Source organism: Rhincodon typus, chromosome 8 (genome assembly GCF_021869965.1).
Source record: "Rhincodon typus isolate 14 chromosome 8, sRhiTyp1.1, whole genome shotgun sequence".
Lineage (NCBI taxonomy): Eukaryota > Metazoa > Chordata > Chondrichthyes > Orectolobiformes > Rhincodontidae > Rhincodon > Rhincodon typus.
Genome location: NC_063339.1, coordinates 6914350 through 6939619, shown reverse-complemented (window position 1 = coordinate 6939619; position 25270 = coordinate 6914350). Strand labels below are relative to the sequence as shown.

The window sequence follows — 25270 nt, the reverse complement described above, 5'->3', positions numbered from 1 at the left end:
TCGGATCAAACTAATGGAGAGAAGCATGACTTTCTAATTCAGACCAATGATTCTTCAATCATTCTGTTTGACTGGCCCTTTTACAAATCACTGTCTCAAATCTAAAATATAAAATGACCTCATCTTCATTATCAGAAAGTGAATTTTTTTTAACAATCCTTTCTTTAAGAAAACAGAGCAGCAATTTCATGACTACTTCATTGATGAAACCAACTAGAGATAACAATCACTATTGACTGAACTATCCTTAGTATGATTAAAGATTTTTTTAATGGTGAATCATTGGTTAGGCCAGATTTTATTGCCCGTCCCTTATTGCCTTGAAAAGGGGAGAGTGGTGAACTGCCTCTGCATCGACTGCAGGCTTTGGGATGTAACTACACCCACGCGGTTCCAGGTTCTAAAAAAGGGTCACTGGACTCGAAAAATTGACCCTGTTTTCTCTCTCCACAGGTGCTGCCAGACCTGCTGAGTTTCTCCAGCAATTTCTGTTCTTGTTTCAGATTTTCAGCATCTGCAGTTCTTTATTTTATTTTAGCATCCACACTGCTGTTCAGGAGGGAGATCACGGTCCACATCCCCAAACAGTTCACAAATCGTACCTAATACAAGTAGCATACTGTCAAACTAGCACTCTGACCAATTTACAATGCACAACATTCTCATTCTCTTATTATTTTAATTTTTAAAAGTATTGCTTCTCATAAACAGAGGAGTTTGTTTTCGCTCCAATTCTGTAACAGATATATACTCCATCATGATTGGATATCTTGTGGATGCTTTACAGACCAGTCCAAATCCAACACATTTTCTTTGTGTTATATAATCAAACAAGAAGTTTACATATCGCAACACGACTTAAGGGAGAAAGAGTGAGGGCTTTTCGATGATTTTGAGAACAAGACCAACCAGAGATTGGTATGGATAGAAAATGTTGCAAATGCACAACAAGCAAGGCAGCTTTATGATGGCACTTGGCCAGCGATTGGCTCCATATTGCATCCAGGTCCTACAGCAGTACACTGTCTTCCACCTCCCCTCTTGCTGAGGATGATGCTCTCCACTAAACACCACCACCAGGAGTGAATGCCTGAATCTTGCAGGACTCCTTTTAATTGCTCTTAATTCAGACAAAATGCTTGTCTTTTCTCCCCTCATTTCCCTCACCAACGTTTGTGGCTCAGGCCCCGTCACTTCTCAGTTTCCAGGTTCGAATCCCGCCCACATTAAAGGTGAATTCCTCTTCACTATGGGGAGGGTCCTCGAGGTGGGACGTGAACCTAATGGAGATGGGATGGGTGGTGTCCCAGAACACAGGTTCCCCACCTCCCCACAGGTTTCCCTGTTGTCCACAGATGTGCAGCTTAGGTGGATTGGCCATGCTAAATTGCCCATAGTGTCCAGAGATGTGCAAGCTACATGGCTTAGCCATGAGAAATGTGGGGTTAAAGGGGTAGGGTGGGCATAGTGGGTCTGGTTGGGATACTCTCTGGAGGGTCAGTGTGGACTCAATGGGTTGAATGACCTGCTTCTACACTGTAGGGATTCTATGATTCTTTGATTCAGCCCGAATTAGGTTCTGGCTGGGAAGTCCTAAGCTCAATCTTCTTGGCCTGCTGCCAATCAGAACTCTTAAGAGTGATTACAGGGCACTTAAGGAGCTATTCCCAGCAGGACTACAATGATCTCAGTTCTGGTTGGGCTGGGAAAGGATTGGCCCACCTGACTGATATCCACCAAGTGTAGGCAGCCTGTCAGTTTGGTGGGGGCTGTGATCCTATGGCCTGTACACAATCGAGAGACTGGACGTTGAGCAGGAGGCCTGGGCCAGGAGCACAGCCTGACAGGCTGTGTTTTGATTCGGGAACTCTGTTGACCACCTCTCCTGAGGCTGTTCATCACCCTTTGATAGTTTTCCAGATTAAGCTGAATAATTTACCAAACACTACATCTCCATTAGCACCTGAACCAGTTAAGGTTATTAAGGGTGTCACGGTGGCTCAGTGGTTAGCATTGCTGCCTCTCAGCACCAGGGACCTGGGTTCAATCCCACCCTCGGGCAACTGTCTGTGTGGAGATTGCACATTCTCCCTGTGTCTGCGTGGGTTTCCTCTGGGTGCTCCGGTTTCCTCCCACAGTCCAAAGATGTGCAGGTTAGGTGGACTGGCCATGCTAAATTGCCCATAGTGTTCAGGGATGTTTAGATTAAGTGAGTGAGAGGGTGATGGGTCTGGGTGGGGTTCTCTGAGGGTTGGTGTGGACTTGTTGGCCTGTTTCCACACTGTAGGGATGCTATGGACTATGAACAGTAAATAAACTACTGGTTAACCAACCCTCTTGAGAGCTGGTCCATAAATATCCAGGAACTTCAATTGATAAATGTGAAATAAAATACTAGTCTCTTCAAAGTTGATCATTAAACAACTGGATTGTTGGGATATCCCCATCTGGTTCATGCCCTTTTGGGAAGGAAATCTGCTGTCCTTACCTGGTCTGGTCTACACATGACTCCAAACATGATTGGCTCTTAACTGCCTCTGAGGTGAACAGCAAAGTCACACATTTGTAGCAAACTGCTGCAGAAAAAACATTTTTGTGAGTGTCCCTGCATCCCATGGACTGCAGGAATTCAAGACGGTGACTTGCCAATATTTTCTCAAGAACTGTCATGAATGAGCAGCAAATGCTTGTTTGTCCGTCCAAATTCCATGAATTGATTTTTCGAAGGAAAAACCCATTGAACAGATCTAGAGAAGTACGGGCAATCAGGACGAATGCATTTATCAAAGGATAACCAATGATGCAGGATTGAGATAGGGGTGTACTTACAAACACTGCAATCCCAGTTAGGAAAGCCAGGGCGATGATAATGATAATGGCTGCAAAACCAGGCGAAATGGTCTTCATGTTGATTCGTGGAGGCTCATTGTCAAAGAACCAAACCTGTACTGACTCCCTTTCAACCTGCAGGCTCTTTCCATCCACTTCCAGGGTGAATTTGTTCATCTTTAGCTGCAAAGTGGAGACATTGTTGAGAACAGCAACAGAGAAACGTTTGGCTGACGCACTCTCAGCTCTGTGAGCTTAACTTAAAGCAACCGAATAAATGCAGATCAGATGCGCAAAACATCAACTCAGGTCAGCTTGAAATAGGAAAGATGGAACTTGCATTTACATACATCCTACATGACCTCATGACAACTACTACATTTAAAATGCATCTGGATGGGTACATGATTAGGAAGGGTTTAGAAGGATATGAGCCAAATGCTGGCAAATGGGACTAGATTAATTTAGGATATCAGGTCGGCATGGACGAGTTGGATCAAAGGGTCTGTTTCCATGCTGTACAGCTCTATGACTCTATGACCTCTGGATGTCACAAAGTATTTACAATTAACAATGTTCCTAATGGATGTAGAAATTGTTATAATGTAGGAAACGTGTGTCAATGTATAATCTGGGAATATGAGACTGTTCATACACACTTCATTGCTAACCGTAGTGATTGGGGATCTAGGTTTGTTGGAACTTGGACAGTCAGGTGGTGGAGATTGCACAGTTGGAGCTTAGTGTTTATAAGATTACAAGGTTTATTCACAGGGACACAAGTATTTCACACACCTTCAGCCTATATCCACTTTGTCAGTTTGCTCCTGTATACATGTGCCCTAGTTAAACTGAACACAATTAAGTGCTGACTGATAAGATTGAACTAATAAATTTCATTTCTCTCTCATTTTTTTTCTATTTAGATCTTATTTGAACAACACAAAATTTCTACAGAAAATTCACTTCTTTGAAACCCACGCACGTTGTGAGATTTTCCATCTCAGGTTATTCCTTTGGAAGTACAGCTAGACAGCACTGACAATGGCCCCTCCATCACTTTACTGATGATGCACTGTAGACTGATGGGGCAGTAATTGGCAGGGCTGGATTTGTCCAGTTTTTTGTGTTCAGGTCAGACTTGGGCAATTTTCCGCATTGTCGGGGAGATGCCAGTGTTGTAACTGTACTGGAAGAGCTTGGCCAGAGGAGCGGCAAGTTCTGGAGCACAAGTCTTCAATTGTTGGAATGTGGCCAGGACCCATAGCCTTCACAATATCCAGCGTCTCCATCTCTTGAAATCACGTGGAGTGAATGGAATTGGCTGAAGACTGGTATCTGCGATGCTGGGAACCACTGGAGGAGGCCGAGATGGATCATCTACTTGGCACTTCTGGCTGACGATTGCTGCAAATGTTTCAAGTCCTGACATTTATAGCCTGGTGCTACTCCTGGAATGCCCTCCTGCACTTGTCATTTATCCTGGGTTGACCCCCTGGTTTGGTGGTCAGGGTACAGTGGGGAAAATATTTAGCCAGGAGATTACAAATACTGGTAAAAAAAAATTCTGCTGTTGGTGATAGCCCTCAGTGCCTCATGGATGGCCAGTTTTGAGTTGCTAGTTTTGTTTTGAATCTATCCCATTTAGCACAGTGATAGTACCACACCGCACAACGGAGGGTATTCTCAATGTGAAGATGGGACTTTATCTCCACAAGGCCTGTGCGGCAACTACTACTACTGACACTAAACTGATGGATTAAGTGGATTTTTTCCCTTGTCGGTTCCCTCACGTCCACCTCCCAGCACCCCCACAGTCTAGCGGCTATGTCCTTTAGGACTCAGCCAACTCAGCCTGTAGTGGTGTTTCCATTATTGTGTCCTTGCTCCCTCCAGTTGTTTCACCAGCTGAGACGCTGGGGGGAGGGTGTGCTGTGGTGTGATGGGTGGCACCCAGTTGGAGGTTTTCTTGCTCATATCTGATCTGATGCCACAAGATTCCAGCCGTGGAGTCAATCTTTAGCTTTCCCAAGTTTACTCTGGTGGGTCTGTCCTTGTGGTCAAATAGGTCATACCTAGGGATTATGATGATCATTAGATATAGGAACAGAAGTAGACCATTCAGCCCATCAAGTCTGTTCTGTCATTCAATGAGATTGCGACTCATCTGACAATGCTCAACGCCTTTTCCTCGCCTGTTGCCCATAACCGTTGATTCCCTTACTGATTAAAAATTTCTGTCTCAGCCTTGAAGACACCTAACAATCCAACCTCTTTTGTGGTAAAAAAAATTCCACAGATTCACTACTCTCTGAGAGAAGAAATTCCTTCTCATTTCTGCCTTAAATGTGTGACTCTATTATTCTGAGATTATGCCTAAACTCTACCGCAAGGGAAACCAACCTTACTCCATCTAACTCGTCAATACCTCTAAGGATCTTGAGGAACACTGCAGGTCAGGCAGCATCAGAGGAGCAGGAAAGTCAATGTTTCGGGTTAACACCCTTCATCAGGGAGGGTGTAAACCTGAAATGTTAACTTTCCTGCTCCTCTGATGCTGCCTGACCTGCTGTGTTCCTCTAGCTCTACAGTTTATTGACTGTGACTTCCGCATCTGCAATTCTTGCTATCTCCTATCTTCTACCCTCTAAGAATCTTACATGCTTTATTAAAGCTACCTCTCACTCTTCTAAACTCCAATGAATACAAGTCCAACCTACTCAACCTCTCCTCATTCCTCTATACTTAGAACCAGCCTTATGAACCTTCTCTGGACTGTCTCCAATGCCAGTATATTATTCCTTACAAAGGGAAGCTAAACTATTCACACTAATCTAGGTGTATTCTAGTGCTTTGTATAATATTAGCAAAACCTCCCTATTTTTATACACCATTCCCTTTGAAATAAAGGCTAATAGTCCATTTGTTTGTGCTGACACCTGCTCAAACTGGATGTTTTATGCATGAGGACTCCCAAATCCCTTTGCTTTCTGCAATCTTGCTCCAATTAAATAATATTCAGCTCTTCTATTCTTCCTGCCAAAGTACATAACCTCATGTTTTCCCACATTATATCCCATTTTCCAATTTTTTGCTTAAGCCATCTACATCCCTCTGCTGACTCTGTATTGTCATCACCACTTGTGTTCCCACCTATTTTTGTGTAATTCGCCAACTTCAATCTACTTCATTCATTTTCCTCATTGAAGTCATTGACATATATAAATAATTGTGCCCCTGATCCCTATGGCACTAATTACAGGTCACCATTCTGAAAATGCCCCTAGTGAGGGTGGTGTCTGGGGCATTATCTGCAAATGTGTTAACACAAACAGCACAATGCATGACTAATCTGTGGCTCAGCTGGAAGACATAGAAACTCTCCCAATTTTGCACAAGTTCCCAGGTGTTCCGAGATGTTAGTAAGGAGGACATTGCAGGGTCCAAAGAGTTGTGTTTGCTGTTGTTGTTTACTGGTGCCACGTTCAGTGCCAGGTGGTTCATTCCTGTTTGACTTTCTGTAAGATTTTGATACATCTCGATGGTTTTATAGGCCCTTTCAGAGGGCAGTTAAGAATCACCCAAGTTATGTGGGTCTAGAATCACATGTAGGCCTGATTTTTTTCTATTTGACTTGACTTATTACTGTCATGTGTACCGAGATACAGTAAAAAGTGTTGGCTTATGTGCTTTATGGGCAGGTCATACTATTCAAGTGCATCAGGGTAACAGAACAGGGTGCAGGATACAGTGTTACAGCTGCCAAGAAAGTACAGAGAGGGATGAACATTAACATTAAAGAGGTTCGTTCAAAAGTTTGATAACAGCGGGGAAGAAGCTATTCTTGAACCTGTTCGTACACGTATTCAAACTATTATATCTTCTGCCTGATGAAAGAGTGTGGAAAAGAGTATAACCAGGGTGTGAGGGGAATGATTATGTTGGCTGCTTTCCTGATGCAGCGGGAAGTATAGATGACCAGTTAAAGACAGCAAATTTTGTCCCTAAATGACATTTGTGAGTCGGTTGAGTTTTCTTTTTAATGACAATCCTGTAGTTTCACGATGATCAGTTTCTTATTCACGAATTATTAATTAGTTGAATTCCCCAGCAGCTGTGGTGGGATTTGGACTCCTGTGTCCCAATTATTAGCCAAGGGGTCTGGGTTACTGGTAACATAAGCACAGGACTTTTGATGTGACAGTGGATTGAGCGCTGGGAGGGTGAATCAGGAGCTGTACTCACATCTCTCTCAATGTAATAGGCCACAGTGGAGATGTCAGTTGGGTCTTTTGTACCATTCTCACCCAGCCGGATGCTGATTTCTCGGGATATCTCATGGACCTGTTTACCGAGAGAACAGGAAGACAGACGGTCAGTTCTACCAGGCAGCCGAGGTCCCTGCTAGTACCTGATGGTATAACTGGAGTCTGTGGGTTCCTGTTACTTACTGCGTTTGAAAGATTTGATCAATTTTCTCCGTCGTAATTTGGGGAGGCAGGTTGGATAAGCCTTCGCTCTTAAAAAAAATCCTTTGGTTTATTTTTTGACGTTTGTCTGAAAGCCCTGTATTAGGTAAGGTTCGTGCATAGTGACTGCATTGTTGGACTACTTAGTCAGACTCACTGCAACTTGTGAGTTTGAACTCAGCTTTTCAAATGCTAAATAAGTCTGAAATAAACGACTACAAGCAGGAATGGTGAAATGCAAAATTGCCAGATTGTGTTAATGCCCTATCTGGTTCACTAACACGCTTTAGAGAAGGAATTCTGCCGTCCTTACCCGGTCTGGCCTACATGTGACTCCAGACCCACAGCAATGTGGATCAGTGAGCCTCACACGGTCAGGAAGGAGAGAGCACATCCAGAGTGAGGCACAGCCCGAGATAACTTGAGGCCCAGGATCAGTGGCCCAGCATAAAACAGTGACCTCACAGGTAAACCATAAATTCATTGGTTGATGACAGCTAGCCAGTTTTACTACCTATTACAGGTTACTTTCAGATTGAAGGTGGACAATGGGCTGCTGGAAATGAGGCTGGAGGAGTAGTAATATGGAACTAAGAAACGGCAGAGGAACTGAGTACGAACTTTGCATCAGTCTTCACAGTCAGGGGGGGCAGAGGTGAGTGTAGTAGCTGTCACTAAGGAAAAGGTGATGAGGAAGCTGAAAGATCTGAAGGTGGATAAATCAGTCAGACCAGATGGACTATTCCCCAGAATTGAGGAGATTGTGGAGGCATTGGAGGAGATCGTTCAGGAATCATTGGAGTCAGGGAGGGTCGCAGACGACTGGAAAATGGCTAATGTAACACCTCTGCTTAAGTAGGGAGGGAGACAGAACACAGGAAACTATAGGCCGGTTAGCCTGACCTTGATCATTGGTAAGATTTTAGAGTCCGTTTTTAAGGATGAGATTGTGGAGTACTTGGAAGTGTGTGGTAAAATTCGGTAAACTAGGGGAGTTCTGCAGGGGTCAGAGTTGGGACCACAACTATCTACGTGTTACATTAACAATCTAAATGAAGGAACTGAGGGCACTGTTGCTAAGTTTGTAGGTGACACAAAGTTAGGTGGAGGGACAGGTAGTGCTGAGGAAGTGGGGAGGCTGCAGAAGGACCTGGACATGCTAGGAGAGTGGGCAAAGAAATGGCAGATGGAATACAATATGGTTAAGTGTAAAATTATGCACATTGGTAGGAGGAGTAGAGACATAGACTACTTTCTAAACGGTGAAAAGCTTCAGAAATCTGAAATACAAAGGGACTTGGGAGTTCTAGTTCAGGAACCTCTTAAGGTTCAATTGGCAGTTAGGAAGGCAAATGCAATGTTAGCATTCATTTCATGAGGGCTAGAATACAAGGGCAAAACTGTACAGCTGAAGCTGTATAAAGCTCTGGTCGGGCCACGATTGATATACTGTGAGCAGTTTTGGGTCTCATATCTGGCTAAGAATATACTGGCCTTGGAGGGGGTCCAGGGGATAATTCCAGACACGAAGGTTTTGTCATATGAGAAGCAGTTAAGGACTCTGGGTCTGTATTCTATGGAGTTTAGAAGGATGAGGGGAGATCTGATTGAAACTTACAGAATACTGAGAAGCCTGGATAGAGTGGACATGAAGATGTTTCCACTAGTAGGAGACACTACGACCCAGGGGCACAGCCTCAGAGTGTAGGGATGATCCTTTAGAACTGAGATGGGGAGGAATTTCTTCAGCCAGAGGGTGGTGAATCTGTGGGAGTCATTGCCACAGAGGGCTGTGAAGGTCAAGTCTTTGAATGTATTTAAGGCAGAGATAGATTAATAAGGGGATCAAGGGGTCTGGGGAGAAGGCAGGAGAATGGGGCTGAGAAACATATCAGCCATGATAGAATAGTGAAGCAGACTCAATGGGCTGAATAGCCTAATTCTCCTCCTGTATGTTACGGTCGTATGGACTCTTAGCTGTCCCCTGAGATGACCCTTGCAAGTCACTCCTTTCTCATCACGAAGGCACCTTCCCAAGGTCAACTCTGTGCAAATCCTGAATGAATTCGGATTGAGTTAAGGAGGAACGTCTTCACTCAGAGGTTTGTCTTGGAATTCTCTACCCTAAAGGTCTGTGGATACTCCATTGTTGAATACATTGTAGGCTGCGATAGACTGTACGTTACTCTCTCAGGGAATCAAGGAACATAGGGAGAGGACAGAAAAGTGGAGTTGAAGACCAAATTCAGCCATGATGGAACTGAATGGTGGGGCAGGCTTGATGGAACAAATGGCCTACTGAAAACTCCTATTTCTTGGGACCTGGTGAATGTAAAATACGTACAATTCAAGAGACAGGTCTTTCTCCAAAGAACACGAGTGTAGAAAGGACTATCACTGCACATTTCCAAACAAAAGTAACTGGACTTAGAAAAACCTCAACATAAACAGTAAAAGGTCACCACTCAGGTATCAATCCTTCTTGAATTATCTGCACAATAATTACTGTATGCCTCATGGACTCATAGAGTCATAGAGTTGTACAGCATGAAAACAGTCTAACTCATCCATGCCGACCAGACATACTAAATAAATCCAGTCCCATTTGCCAGCATTTGGCCCATATCCCTCTAAACCCTTCCTGTTCATGTACCCATCCAGATGCCTTTTAAATGTTGTAATTGTACCAGCCTCCACCACTCCCTCTGACAGCTCGTTCCATACACACACCACCTTCTGCATGAAAATGTTGGTCCTTAGTTCTCTTTTAAATCTTTCCCCTCTCACCTTAAACCTATGCCCTCTAGTTTTGGACTCCCCTACCCTCAGGAAAAAGACCTTGGTTATTCAGCCTATCCACACCCCTCAGGATTTTATAGAACATAGAACATTACAGCGCAGTACAGGCCCTTCAGCCCTTGATGCTGCGCCAACCTGTGAAACCAATCTGAAGCCCATCTAACCTAAACTATTCCATTATCATCCATATGTTTATCCAATGAAACCTCTATAAGGTCACCCCTCAGCCTCCAATGTTCCAGAGAAAATAGCCCCAGCCTATTCAGCCTCTCCCTATATGTCAAACCCTCCAACCCTGACAACATCCTTGTAAATCTTTTCTGACCCTTTCAAGTTTCACAACATCCTTCCTATTATAGGCAGATCAGAATTGAATGCAATATTCCAAAAGTAACCTTCTTGCCACTGAGAATCTATTCTTTGCTTTCTTGTGATTTTAAAAAAGACCCTTGCTGGGGTAAAAGTGTGCACCGCACTTGCTTCATGCCCTGCTGAGGTACAGTCACCATCTTCAGTGTTAATGAGAATCACCGACCGTGATGCTCCCCAGGAATGAGTGGGAATTTATTGTTGTGTTCCTTGCTCCAACAGCATTATCAATACATCTTCAAGTAGCCAGCCCACATCTCCTAGATAGATGGGGTATAACAAACCTCTCTCTCTCCATTTGGGGAATGATCAACACCTCACCGTCCAGCTCATCAACCCATGTAAGGTACTATATGAGCCAACACTCAGAGATGTGCCTGACGTGGTTTAAAGATATCACAACAACAAACTGTGTTAGTATAGCACCTCTCAATGTGAGTAAATATCCCACAAGTGCCTCACAACACCCATCATTCATCAGCACCCATAGAACATAGAACAGTATGGCACAGTACAGGTCCTTCGGCCCATGATGTTGTGCCGAAATTTTACCCTAATCCTAAGGTCTATCTAACCTCCACCCCTACCTTATACTATCATCCATATGCCTATCTAGTTGCTGCTTAAATGCCGCTTAATGAGGCCAACTCCACTACCCTCTCCGGCAATGCATTCCACGCTCCGACCACTCTCTGAGTAAAGAACCTACCTCTGACGACTCCCCTATATTTACCTCCACTCACTTTAAAACTATGCCCCCTCGTAATAGCTAACTCCACCCTAGGAAAAAGTCTCTGGCCGTCCACTGTATCTATACCTCTGATCATTTTGTACACCTCTATCAAGTCACCTCTCATCCTTCGTCATTCTGAAGAGAAAAGCCCTAGCTCTCTCAACCTTTCCTCGTAAGACCTTCGCTCCATTCCAGGCAACATCCTGGTAGATCTCCTCTGCACCTTTTTCAACACTTCCACATCTTTCCTGTAATGAAGTGACCAGAACTGGACACAATACTCCAGATGTGGCCGAACCAGGCTTTTGTACAGCTGGAGGATAACTTCACGGCTCTTGAACTCAGTCCCTCTATTAATGAAAGCTAACACACCATACACCTTCTTAACAACTCTACCCACCTGGTTGGCAGCTTTCAGGGAACTGTGACCATGAACCCCAAGATCCCTCTGCTCCTCCACACTGCCAACAATCTTTCCGTTAACTCTGTATTCTGCTTTCAAGTTTGTCCTTCCAAAATGAATCACCTCACACTTTTCAGGTTTAAACTCCATTTGCCACTTCTCAGCCCAGCTCTGCATCCTATCAATGTCCCTTTGTAACCCAGAACAGCCCTCTGCACTGTCCACAACGCGACCCACCTTCGTATCGTCCGATAACTTGCTAATCCACCCTTCCACTCCTTCATCCAAATCATTTACAACAATCACAAATAGAAGAGGACCCAGAACAGATCCTTGTGGTACACCACTCGTAACTGAGCACCATGTTGAGTATTTTCTGTCCACAACCACCCTTTGTCTTCTAAGGGTCAGCCAATTCTGAATCCAATCTGCCACATTTCCCCCTATCCCATGCCTCCTTACCTTCTGCATGAGCCTACCATGGGGAACCTTATCAAACACCTTACTCAAATCCATGTTTACCACATCCACTGCTCTACCTTCATCCACGTGTTTGGTCACCTCTTGAAAGAATTCAATAAGGTTTGTGAGGCACGTTCTACCCCTCACAAATCCATGCTGACTGTCACGAATCAATCTGTGCCTTTCCAAGTGATCATAAATCCTATCTCTCCTTTCCAATAATTTGCCCACCATGACGTAAGACTAACTGGCCTGTAATTTCCAGGGTTATCCCGATTCCCTTCATAGGCATGATGGCTCAGTGGTTAGCATTGCTGCCTCACAGCGCCAGAGACCTGGGTTTGATTTCAGCCTTCGGCGACTGTGTAGAATTTGCACATTCTCGCCGTGTCTGCGTGGGTTTCCTCCGGGTGCTCCGGTTTCCTCCCACAGTCCAAGATGTGCAGGCTAGGTGGATTGGCCATGCTAAATTGCCCCATAGTGTTCAGGGATGTTTAGGTTAGTGGGTTAGACAAGGGAAATGTAGGGGTAGGGGAATGGGTCTGGGTGGGATGCTCTTCAGAGGGGCGGTGTGGACTTGTTGGGCCGAATGGCCTGTTTCCACACTGTAGGGATTCTATGATCAGTAGAGACACTAAGCTTGGCAAGAGATAAGGGATGATAACAATAGTCTGATCAAAGAGGTAAACCTCAAGGAGTGAGGGAAAAGAGGAGATTTAGGCAGAGAGGGTACTGCAGAGTTTAACACCAAGGTAGCCAATGATGGAGCAACTAAAATAGGGAGGTGGGGGTCACTCCTGAGGCAAGACACTCCTGAGGAGTGGGGTCGTAGGTTAGGTAGAGGTTCCAGAGACAGGAAGGGCCAAACTAGACCAAAGTGTAATTTGATAATGAGGATGAGAGTTACAGTACGATATCAAGGTGCAGCTTACCTGTTGATGGTTGACTGAAGGTGGAGTGTGTGGGTGCAGCCAGGGGGGAATTGGAACAGACAAGTAACTATGTGGGCAATGTTATGGAGATTAATGACAGCCTGAATATGTTGCTCATCTCGGGATCAAAAATGACAGCACCATTACGAACAAACCGGTTTAGTATTGCACTGTTGCCAAGAAGAGGAGATGGAGTCAGTTGCTAGGGAACAGAGTTTAGAATGGAGACCAAAAAAAGCATCAGTCTTCCCAAAAACTAACTGGAGGGCATTTTCTGTTGACCCAGCATCAGATGTCAGCTTATCGATGTTAAGAAATCAGAGATAGTGGAGGTATTGAGAGCGCTGCTTGGAAAGGTCAGACTGGGGTTAGCGTATGTGTGTAAACTGACTTGTGTTATTGGAGGGAGCTGTCACAGAATCACAGAGTCATTATGGTGCATAAGTAGGCCATTCAGCCCATCATATCCACACTAGCTGTAACCCTTCTCCTAATCTCTTCCTTTTTCCCCATATCCCTGCCACACCATTACTATTCAAATAAGCATCCAATACTCCTCTTGAGTTTCTCAATTGTGTGAAATAGTTTCTCCTGACTTCACCCTGGCTTGTTTTGCACATCACTTTAAATCTATGACCTGTCATTCCTGTTCCTTTTACAGTGCGAACAGCTTCTCCCAATCTACTCTGTCCAGCCCGGTCATAATTCTGAAAATCTCTATCAGGTTTCCTCCAGGGACACAGTGCAAACATCTTCAATGTATCCTCATAGCTGAAGTCTCTCATCCCTTCAAACTATTCTTGTAAACTGCTTCTGCACTCACTGTTCTCAAGGGACTACATGGAGATGGGAGATAGGGAGAGAAGGAGATCCTCAGGGGAAGCCAAAGATGCTTTGGGAGCAGACAGAGAAACCATTGTATGTGACACTGACTGGTCGCGTAAGCATTTAATCAGGTCGGAAACATTGCACACAGCTGGATGACAGTGGGAAGACATTGCAAGAAGAGAATTGTGGGCAATTGTGGTCAAGAAGAGAATGTTTAAATCATCACAGTCACAAAGAGTGTCATTTCTGACTTTGATAGAGACATAACCATAAGGGAAGAAAAGAACTCACATTTCTGTGCCAGGTCGTACAGTGGCTCAATGGTTAGCACTACTGCCACATAGCGCTAGTGTCCCAGGTTCAATTCCACCCTCAGGTGACCCTCTGTGTGGAGTTTGAACATTCTTTCCATGGGCTTCATCCCACACTCCAAAGGTGTGCAGATAGATTGACCATGCTAAATTACCCATAATATCCACGTATGTGCAGGCTAGGTGGGTTAGCCATGGGAAATGCCAGGTTATAGGATGGGCCTGGGTGGACACAATGGGTCAATTTTTTTTTCTTTTTCTTTATTCATTCATGGGATGGGGGCGGCACTGGCTAGGCAGCATTTATTGTCCATCCCTAATTGCCCAGAGGGCAGTTAAGAGTCAACCACATTGCTGTGGGTCTGGAGTCACATGTAGGTCAGACCAGGTAAGGATGGCAGATTTCCTTCCCTAAAGGACATTAGTGAACCAGATGGGTTTTTCCAACAATTGACAATGGATTCACGGTCATCATTTGACTCTTAGTTCCAGATATTTATTGAATTCAAATTCCACCATCTGCCGTGGCAGAATTTGAACCCGGGTCCCCAGAACACTATTTGGGTCTCTGGATTAACAGTCCCCTTTGATTGGCCTCTTTGATACTATTATACCCTTACAGCCAGTGATGAGTTTTTGGAGCGTAGTCCCTGTCATGATGCGGAAAACTTTGACAGAAATTTTGGACACAGGCAAGGTCCCAAAAACTAACATGCAACAAACGTTCAGGTAAAAGCAAAGTCCTGCAGAGGCTGTAAATCTGAAATAAACTCAGAAAGTGCTGCAGAAATACAGCAGGTCTGGCAGCATCCCTGGACAGAGAGACACACAGTTAATGTTTTGAGTCTGGTGTTACTTCTTCTGTTCCTGTTTTTCCATTAAATGATCTGTATTAATGTTTTATTTGTTTAAAGGATCTGGACATCATTGGTTAGACCAGTATTTATTGCTCATCCCTAATTGTCTGGGAGCAGTTAAGAGTGAACCACATTGCTGTGGGTCAGGAGTCACATGTAGGCCAGAGCAGATGAGGATGACAGTTTCCTTCCCTAAAGGACATTAGTGAAACAGATAGGTTTTACACCAGTCAGTGTTTCTTCATTCAGAGATGGTAGGAACCGATGATGCTGGACTTTGAGATAACAAGGTGTGGAGGTGTTTCTTCATTATCACTTTACTGAGATTGACAATATCTGAGTTATTTATTGAATTTTTAAATTCCACCATTGGCGTTGGTGGGAATTGAACCCAAAGCATCAGGATTACTACCCCACCGAGTGACCTGACTACAATGCTGTCATCTCCCCATTTCTAGGGAACCACTCCACAGCCAAACCCTCTTTAAAATGTTAGCCAGGGGATCATTTACATCCACCTGAGAGGGTAAAGGGAGCCCTAGTTCAAGGTCTTATCCAGAGATGGTACCCCTGGCAGTGTGACACCCTTCAGTACTGCACGATGAGAGACAATCTAAATTTTGCACTCAAATGTTTAGAGCAAACATATGAACTTTTGACTGAGAGATGACAGGACTATATTTTTAATCAGGATTTTTTTTCTGTATTCATTCATGGGATGAAGGTTAGGCCAGCATTTATTGTCCATCCCAACTTGCCCAGTGGGCAGTTAAGAATCACCCACGTTGCTGTGGGTCTGGAGTCACATGTAGGCCAGACCAGGTAAGGATGGCAGATTTCCTTCCCTAAAGGCCATTAGTGAACCAGATAGGCTTTTCCTGACCATCTACAATGTATTCATGGTCATCATTAGGCTCTTAATTCCAGATTTTTATTAAATTCAACTTCCATATCTACCATAGCAGGATTCGAACCCAGGGGCCCAGAACACAAGCTGGGTCTCTGGATTAATAGTCTCGCAATAATACCACTCCGCCATTGTGATGGATTAATACTGACCAGGATACCTGAAAGATTCCTCATGCTCCCCTGAATAGCACTGTAGGAACCTGAAGTTAGGAATCAGATACTTGCCTTAATTTCCAGGATCTGAGTTGCCTTTAGCGTGTACTCTTTAACCAGTTTAATGGCCACCTTCCTGAAACACAAGAAACAAGTTACCTTCCTGACTCCAACTTTGAATTTCTCAGTGGTTAGTTTAGAAGTGGGGTTTCACTGTGAACAATGGGATTAACCTCCTGCAGTGTACAAGGACTACACCGGGACAGAGAGATTTTCATCAGGAAGAACTTACGAAGGTGGGTCTCTACACTCTTGCAAAGAAAAGGCTTATGTTTTGACAAAAGGAATAGAGGGATACAGATCCTGTAAATGAAGACAGTTTTAGTATGGAAGGGCAAAATGTGTCAGCACAGGCAAATACACAGCAGGTTTGACACAACTTGTAGGGAGTTAAAAAATTGAGTTAATGTGACACCAGATTGCTTGGATGTTCAGGCTGGTGGACAGTGGATGCACACTCTGGTATACAGTGGACAGTGAGAAGGTACAGGAGCTCTGGCTAACATTCCCTTCCCCTCCTGCCCAGTGATAGACACCAACTCGTTCAATACCACGTCACCACACACAGAGATTCCAAACGAACTCACCGGCGCAGAGCTTGCTCCTTCATCTTGAGGAAGACAAACTCCACTTTGAAGCTGAAATCGATCTGAATGAGGCTGTGGGAGAACAGGGAGAGGTAGGTTTACTCAATTCACCCTCACATAAATGGCTCACCAATTAACCTCATGCAAACATTTGTCCCTGAGTAAACTGAGTATGGGGGTGGCGTGGTGGCTCAGTGGTTAGCACTGCTGCCTCACAGCACCAGGGACCTGGGTTTGATTCCAGCCTCAGGTGACTGTCTGTGTGGAGTCTGCACGTTCTCCCTGTGTCTGAGTGGGTTTCCTCCGGGTGCTCCAGTTTCCTCCCACAGTCCAAAGACGTGCAGGCTAGGTAGATTGGCCATGCTAAATTGACCATAGTGTTCAGGGATGTGTAGATTAGGTATGCTTATAGGGGGGGATAGGTCTGGGTGGGATGCTCTGAGGGTCAGTGTAGACTTGTTGGGCCAAAGGGCATATCCCCACATTGTAGGGATTTGATGATTCTATGAAACAATATCAGGCAAATGCCAGGAAGGTGATTTATGATTAGAACAAAGCAGCTTTTCCTGATTTAGTCGGGGATGCCATACACCCATATATATTGCCTGTTACCTTGTCCCATTGGCAACGGAATTTACGAGGGAAACCAACACAATATTTCACAGATTTTGTGATTGGACCATTATGGATTTGACAACCTGTGACTTTAATCTCTTGGTTTTACAGAATTTGAGTATTGCTGGAAATGAATTGTGCAGTTGATGATTTTTATTACCAGGAAAGACGTTAGGATGCCAATTCCCAAAGGGGACAATGAGTGTGCTAAGAGTTAGACAAACAGATCATCAGGGAGGCCTGTGGTGTTGCGGATTTACTGGAATTTCACCCAGACACTGCTCTGCACAGAACAGGAACATGTCAGACATTGCACCTATTTCAAATTAAAGTAAAACATGGGAGGCTCAGTCATCCCTGGTACAATCTCCATAACAATGTCTGAACCAATCAGCAGCCTTTTCTCATGCAGCATAAATTGTTGCTCACTCTGAAATTTGGCATTCTTGCATCTGTCCTGACGATGGAAAAATCTCGATAGTGTGTCTCTTCTTTCACTGAGTACTTTTGTTTTGAATGAAATCAGCCACCATGAAACTCAAACAGGTTATACATCAGAATATAAGATATAGGAGCAGGAGTAGATCATTCAGCTCATCAAATCTGCTTCGTTATTGAATGCAATCAGAGCTGATCTTCAGTTTCAAACCAAGTTTAACAATTAATTACCCCAGATGAGTTTGTGGTAGTTGGAGATCACCTGGTCTATCACTGTCTCACTTGACTATGTGAAGTGAATCATGGATTGTGAAAATTTAAAATAATAATCGGATGCTGAGGAGTGATGTTATAGGGGTTATGAGGGGCATGGACAGGGTGAATAGCCAAGGTCTTTTCCCCAGGGTGGGGGAGTCCAAAACTAGAGGGCATAGGTTTAAGGTGAGAGGGGAAAGATTTAAAAGGGACCTAAGGGGCAACTTTTTCACGCAAAGGGTGGTGCATGTATGGAATGAGCTGCCAGAGGAAGTGGTTGAGGCTGGTACAATTATAGCATTTAAAAGGCATCTGGATGGGTACATGAATAGGAAGGGTTTAGAGGGATATGGGCCAAATGCTGGCAAATGGTACTAGATTTATTTAGGATATCTGGTTGGCATGGACGAGTTGGACCAGAGGGTCTGTTTCCATGCTGTACATCTCTATGACTGTATAACAATTCCAGGGAACAACTCTGCAAAACACACTGATACCATTACAGAGAGATCCGCTTTTCACATTAGGTAAATGTGGCCACTTCTGATCTGTTGTGCCAACATGTACATTCTGTGCCTATCATCAAGAGCTCTTGGAAAGGGTGGTTTAGGAAGAAATGGCTCAAACTGTTGTATAAAAGACAGTCTTTATTTGAAGGGGTTAACTGACATGATGAGATGAGCACGCCCCCATCAGGATAGGCCACCCCTCCGTTCCAGGAAGAAGTTAATCAATGTGTGTGCTTGAGTGTTCCAGTTCTTTTACAATTCATTCACGAAGTGGGCATCACTGACTGGACCAGCATTTATTGCCTATTTCGAATTACCCTGAGGGCAGCTGAGTCAACAACAATGCTGTGGGTCTGCAGTCACATGTAGGATAATAATTCCCTCCCTAAAGGACATTAGTGAACTAGTTGGTTCTTTTCCTGATAATCAGCAACGGATTCATAGTCATCATTAGATTCTTAACTCCAGACTTTAATTTAATTCAATTTCCATGTTTGTCATAGTGGGATTTGGACTCGGGTCCCCAGAACATCAGCTGGGTCTCTGGATCAATGACCTAGTAATGTTATCATGAGGCTATCTCCTCCCCAGTCAATGTGCTAGTATTACTGTAGGGAACAGTAATGTGTACTCACTCTTACTCAGTCTTGCAAGAGATTCTCATGTGTCCCAGATGTAATATTAATTATTATTAAGTACTTTGCAATAAACCATTACTGTTTGTTAAGACTGAGTTTATCTTCTGCCAAAGTCGACATCATTTCTCACTCGTATCAGCAGTTTAGGATGGATGCCAATAAGAAAGATTGCTAGCAGTGAATCTACCCAAGACATTACAGATGGCTCCAGTGAACATCACCACAGAGGATACCAGGCTGGCAGAGCTGCTATCTGTATATATACCATGGTGGCAGTGGTGAGAGTTCGGTATATATACCATGGATATAGTGGGGGGTATATCAGTATATATACCATGGATATAGTGGAGGGGATATCGGTATATGTACCATTGTGATAGTGAGGGGATATCGATATATGTACCATGGTGATATTGGGGGGATATCGGTATATGTACCATGGTGATAGTGGGAGGGATATCGGTATATGAACCATGGTGATAGTGGGGCAGATATCGGTATATATACCATGGTGATAGCTGGGGGGATATCGGTATATGTACCGTGATGATAGCGGGGGAATATTGGCATATGTACCTTGGTGATAGTGGGGGCATGTCGGTATTTATACCATGGAGATAGTGGGGGGGGATATTGGTATATGTACCATGGTGATAGTGGGGGGGATATTGGTATATGTATCATGGTGATAGCGGGGGAATATCGGTATATGTACCGTGGTGATAGCGGAGGGATATCGGTATATGTACCATGGTGATAGCGGGGGATATTGGTGTACGTAGAGTCATAGAGCCATACAGCATGGAAACAGACCCCTGCGGTCCAACTTGTCTATGCCAACCATCTTCCCAAACTAAACTAAGTCTTATTTGCCTGTGATAACAAGATGTAGAGCTGGATGAACACAGCAGGCCAAGCAGCATCAGAGGAGCAGGAAAGCTGACGTTTCGGGTCTGGACCCTTCTTCAGAGAAAGAAGGACCGTTCTTCATTTTCTGAAGAAGGGCCCAGACCCGAAACGTCAGCTTTCCTGCTCCTCTGATGCTGCTTGGCCTGCTGTGTTCATCCAGCTCTACATCTTGTTATCTCATATTCTCCAGCATCGGCAGTTCCTACTATCTCTTATTTGCCTGTGTTTGGCCCATATCTCTCTAAACCTTTCTTAATCATGTACCTGTCCAAATGTCTTTTTAAGTGTTGTAATTATACCAGCCTCCACCACTTCCTCAGGCAGTTCATTCCATATACACACCACCCACTGTGTGAAAACGTTCCCCCTAAGGTCCTTTTTAACTCTTTCCCCTCTCACCTTAGACCTATGCCCTCTACTTTTGCACTCCCCTACCCTGGGAAAGAACCTTGGCTATTCACCCTGTCTAAGCCTCTCATGATTTTGTAGAACTGTATAAGGTCACCCCTCAGCCTCCGATGCTCCAGTGAAAAACATTTATCCAGCTTTTCCTTATAACTCAAACCTTCCATCCCAACAACATCCTGGTAACTCTTCTCTGCACCCTCTCCAGTTTAATAATATCTTATTCAGGAATGGGAGGCAGTGGCCTAGTGGTATTATCACTGGACTATTAATCCAGTAACTCAGCTCATGTCCATGGCAGATGGTGGAATTTGAATTCAATATTTTTAAAAAATCTGAATTAAAAATCGACTGATGACAATGAAATCATTGTCGGAAAAACCCATCTGGTTCACTAATGCCCTTCAGGGAAAGAAATCTGCCATCCTTACCTGGTCTGGCCTACATGTGACTCCAGACCCACAGCAATGTGGTTGACTCTCAATTGCCCTCTGAAATGGCCCAGCAAGCCACTCAGTTGTACCAATCGCTACAAAGTCTCTTCAAGGGCAACTCAGGAATGGGCAATAAATGTTGGCCAGCCAGTGACACCCACGTCCCACAATTGAATAAAGAAGTTATTTTGTGGGAATTGTACTTGTCCAGGCAAATGGAGAGGATGTAAGAAGGGAAGGTTAAGAAGAGACTAATTGGACAGCTCCTTCCCACAGCTAGTAGTGACTGAATGGGCTGAATAGTCTCATCCAGCCCTGGTGCTACTGAGAGTAGGAAAGAGAGCGACTACCTGTCATCAAACAGCGGGGAGCTCCAGAAGGAAACATGGAACGTCTGGAGCTGTAGAACTTAGCTTGACTTTCTCCCCTACCCTACCCCACAATCTCACATTAGGGATTTAAGGTTCTTGCAAAGATCTGTAGCTCGGGTTGTGGACGAGGTTGTTGACTTGCTCGCCAAGCTGGCTTGTTATCATTCAGGCGTTTCATCACCATGCTAGGTAACATTGTCAGCGTGGCCTCCGACGAAGCGATGTTGTTCTACTGCACTTGGAATTTGTATGATCCGCTCCGTTACAGTGTGTACTGTCATTTCCGGTTTTGTTCTGCATGGGTTTGTATATAGGGTCTAATTCCACATGTTTGTTGATTGCTTTACGGGTTGAAAACCAGGCCTCTAGGAATTCCCATGCGTGTCTATGTTTGGCTTGGGCTACTATGGTTACATTGTCCCAGTTAAACTGATGGCCTTCAAAGTCCGAGTGCACAATGAACACCAGTTAAATGACACAATGAACTTTCCCTCATCTCAGTACACTCGGAAAATGAAGGCCATGGGACAACATGACCATCCTAGCTCAAGCCAAAAATAGACACACACGGGAACTCCTAGAGGCAATTTCAATTTGTAATGCAATTAACAAACATATAGAATTGGACCCCATATACAAACTCAAACAGAACAGAACCAGAAATGACACTACCCAACTTAACGGACCAGGCAGTATAAATTCCAAATGGAGTAGAACAACATTGCTTCATTGGAGGCTGCACTAATGATGATACCTAGTATGGTAACGAAACGCCTGCACGATAACCAGCCAGCTCGGCAAGCAAGCTCATAACCTTATATTAGGGATGCCTGCTTCCAGCTCTGGCTGAGTGCAGGGACCCACCCATACGTGCTCTCATACCCATGCCAGGCTGTGTCACCCATTCCCAAGCCATCCAGGGTGAGGAGTGTGGGAGAGTGTAGTGCGGGTCGTTCCTGAGAGAAAGCTGAAGGTCACAGAACAGAACTCACTGGACACGGACGAGCTGGTCACATTTGGGGTCATCGCCTGTCTTGTCGGTGAGCCTGACTCCAGCACTGTCCACACACCAGCAAAGGTTGGAGTCATCATCACACTGCTTGGCCTTGAAGGTGCCATTGGTCTCACAGTCTGGGTCATACAGGTCATCCACCCTCCTGCCACCAGGGTGGCTACTGGCCGTGCGCATCTTGTGAAGCATCTCCAGGTGCAATAGCCGGCATTTCGGGGTCACTGGAAAGATCGAAAGGAACCAGCGCATCAAAACCGAGGCAGTCGATACAACATATCTCAGGCACAGAGATAAGTACAGATAACACGGGATGTGGGTGTCACTAGCAGGACCAGAATTTATTATCCACCTCTAATTTCCCTTGAATTGAGTGTCTTGCTCAGCCAATCACAGGGCAGGTAAACATCAACCATATTGCTGTGGGTCTGGAGTCACATGTAGGCCAGACCAGGTGGGATGGCAGATTTCCTTCCCCAAAGAACATTAGTGAACCAGATGGGTTACTTCTTAAAGAAGCAATTGACTGCCATCATTTAGCCAGCTGTTTACTCTCTATCAAATTCGAATCTCACCATCCGTCATTGGTGGTAATTGAATACATGACCCAGAACATTCACCTGGATTACTGATCCAATAACATCATCTCCCCACATTTTTAAACATACTCTGACATATGTTGTACATTAAGTACACTTCAAATTTTCCTATATTTAATTGTATGAGCATGATAAACATTACTTTATATCTTATTCTTTACACTGTAAAAAATGTACATTTCTATAGCACCTTTCATGACTTAAGAGTATCTCAAGTAGCTTCATAGCCAACACAGTCATTTGAAAATCTGGTCACTGTTGTAGGAAATCCAAGAGTTGATTTGCATCCAACAAACACAACAAGGTAATGAGCAGAGGATCTGTTTTTCATGTGGTGCTGGTTGAAGGATTAACTGTTAGCTGGGTCACTGGGGAGAACTCCCCTGCTTTCTGTTTTTAACGTGGTGCTAAGTTTTTGAAAACCTCATCCTGGCTTAATGTCTCATGCGGAAGGCAACAGCCCTGACAACGCAGCACTCCATAAAACCATAGGAACTAGGAACAGGAGTAGGCCATTCAGCCCCTAGAGTCTGCTCTACCATTCAGTAGGATCATGGCTGATCCCATATTCCTCACGTCCACCTTCCTGCCTTTCCCCGTAATCCTTGATTCTCCGGCTGATCAAGAATCTCTCTCTGTCTCAGCCTTAAATATGCACAAGGTCTCTGCCCCCACAGCTGTCTGTGGCAAGGAATTCCAAAGACTCTCAACCCTCTGAGAAGAAATTCCCCAGCCTTAAATTGTCACCCTCTGCCAAGGTTTTTATGACCATGTTCTGGAGTGGAACTGAATCCCAGAAACCGGTGTGCTACCAAGAGAGCCACACATTGGGGGTTATATTACATGAGATAGACAAGATCCTATATGCTATGTATGTATATACAATATAGAAATATACCACATGGAACGTACTGCCCAAACTATAACTCTGTAAACTTAGCAGATGGCTCTTGTAGCACAGTGGCAATGTCCCTACCTCTCAGCCAAAAGGGTACAAGTCCCATCTATCCCAGTGGTGTATAATAACATTTCTAAACAGACTGATTTGGAACATATATAAATATATATATATATATTTAATTTATATAAAAACTAGTAGAGTACAAGCACAGCATTGTCCAATTATGGCATTAAATTGGTGATGTGCTACGTGTTCCAATTGCGATTAATTAATTTCCTGGTGCCGGAGTCTGACTGAGTATATGATTTACTGCTCCGTTAGCGTGTGGCAGCGTGGATGTGCCTGTAGTTTTTATAAGTTCATTGTTAAAGGTGGGGCCTTTCTGTACAGAGTGGAAAGTGAAGAGGTGCCTAGGTCAGATTTACATTCACACAGAGAACCAGTGCAGAGACAGAGTGACATGGTGACTCACATTGGTTACAGCTGACAGTCAGGTTGTCATAGCCACGGAAAACAGCCTCACAGGTTCCACAGCGATTCAGGTGGCAGGTCACATACTGGTTATACTTACAGCTGGCATCCTCACAGACTTCATCAAACTCACAGTTCTCTCGGGCTGGATAGGCATCAGGGCATTCATCATCTGGCACAGAGTGAGAGAGAGAGACAGAGAGAGGGGGCAGTCACTTCCTCTGGCCCCTCAGCAACTCCTCTGCTACCTTTCTCACAATTCTGTTCTTCATCCACACTTCCCCTCTTTCACAGGCCTCCCTCAGCTCCCTACTTCCCCCTCGCTCCCTCCAACCATCGGCTGACCCACTCCCCTCCCACCCCATTCCTCCTCCCTCCCCCTCAACCCACTCCATCATCACCCCCACTCCTCATCCCCCCATCCCACTCCGTCATCACCCCCACCCCACTCCTCCTCCCTATTCCCCAACTCATTCTGTCATCACCCCCCACCCCCATCCCCCCACTCCCCCCCACGCCCACCCCACTCATCATCCCCCCACCCCACTCATCACCTCCCATTCCACTCCTCATCCCCCTTTGTCCCACTCATCACCCCCTCTCGCTCCACTCCTCATCCCCTCACCCCACTCCTCATCCCTCCTCAACATGATGTTCTAGCTCCTATACGCAAAGATCTGAGCAATGAAGCTGTCTGCTGAAGTTCACCTTGTCGGCTTACCTGGTATCGCTGAGACTGTGTGAACATAATCAGTTAGCAGCAGCACCATAAACAGGAGGCCAGTCCTGCCCATGTCTGCGCTCCTCAGTGTGGAACCCCCTCACTCGCCACTCTCAGCAGAGTGCCAGTCTGACGGCCTAGTGACCAGATCACCTTCAGCTTTAGCAGGTTAAATTAGTCAGGCAAATGCTGGGCTGTTTATATTTAACAGCCTGGATTGTATATATACCTTCAAGGCACAACTTGTCTTTTAAGGACAGTCACCAAGCACCTGCCCAGAGTTTAGTTAATGTG

The 25270-nt window shown here is 44.7% G+C and overlaps 1 protein-coding gene across 1 annotated transcript in view; it reads right to left on the bottom strand.

Annotated features, from left to right (window-relative positions):
- LOC109925299 (epithelial cell adhesion molecule-like) overlaps nt 1–25270 on the bottom strand; it is a 30400-nt gene extending 5130 nt beyond the window's left edge. Inside the window, exons 1-7 of the mRNA XM_020525250.2 lie at nt 24977–25270; nt 24257–24427; nt 22268–22508; nt 16702–16773; nt 16127–16190; nt 7075–7173; nt 2830–3012 (exon numbers count right to left, since the gene is read on the bottom strand). Of these exons, the coding sequence (XP_020380839.1) occupies nt 2830–3012; nt 7075–7173; nt 16127–16190; nt 16702–16773; nt 22268–22508; nt 24257–24427; nt 24977–25049 (903 nt within the window). The 5' untranslated portion in view covers nt 25050–25270. The remainder of the gene's footprint in view (nt 1–2829; nt 3013–7074; nt 7174–16126; nt 16191–16701; nt 16774–22267; nt 22509–24256; nt 24428–24976) is intronic.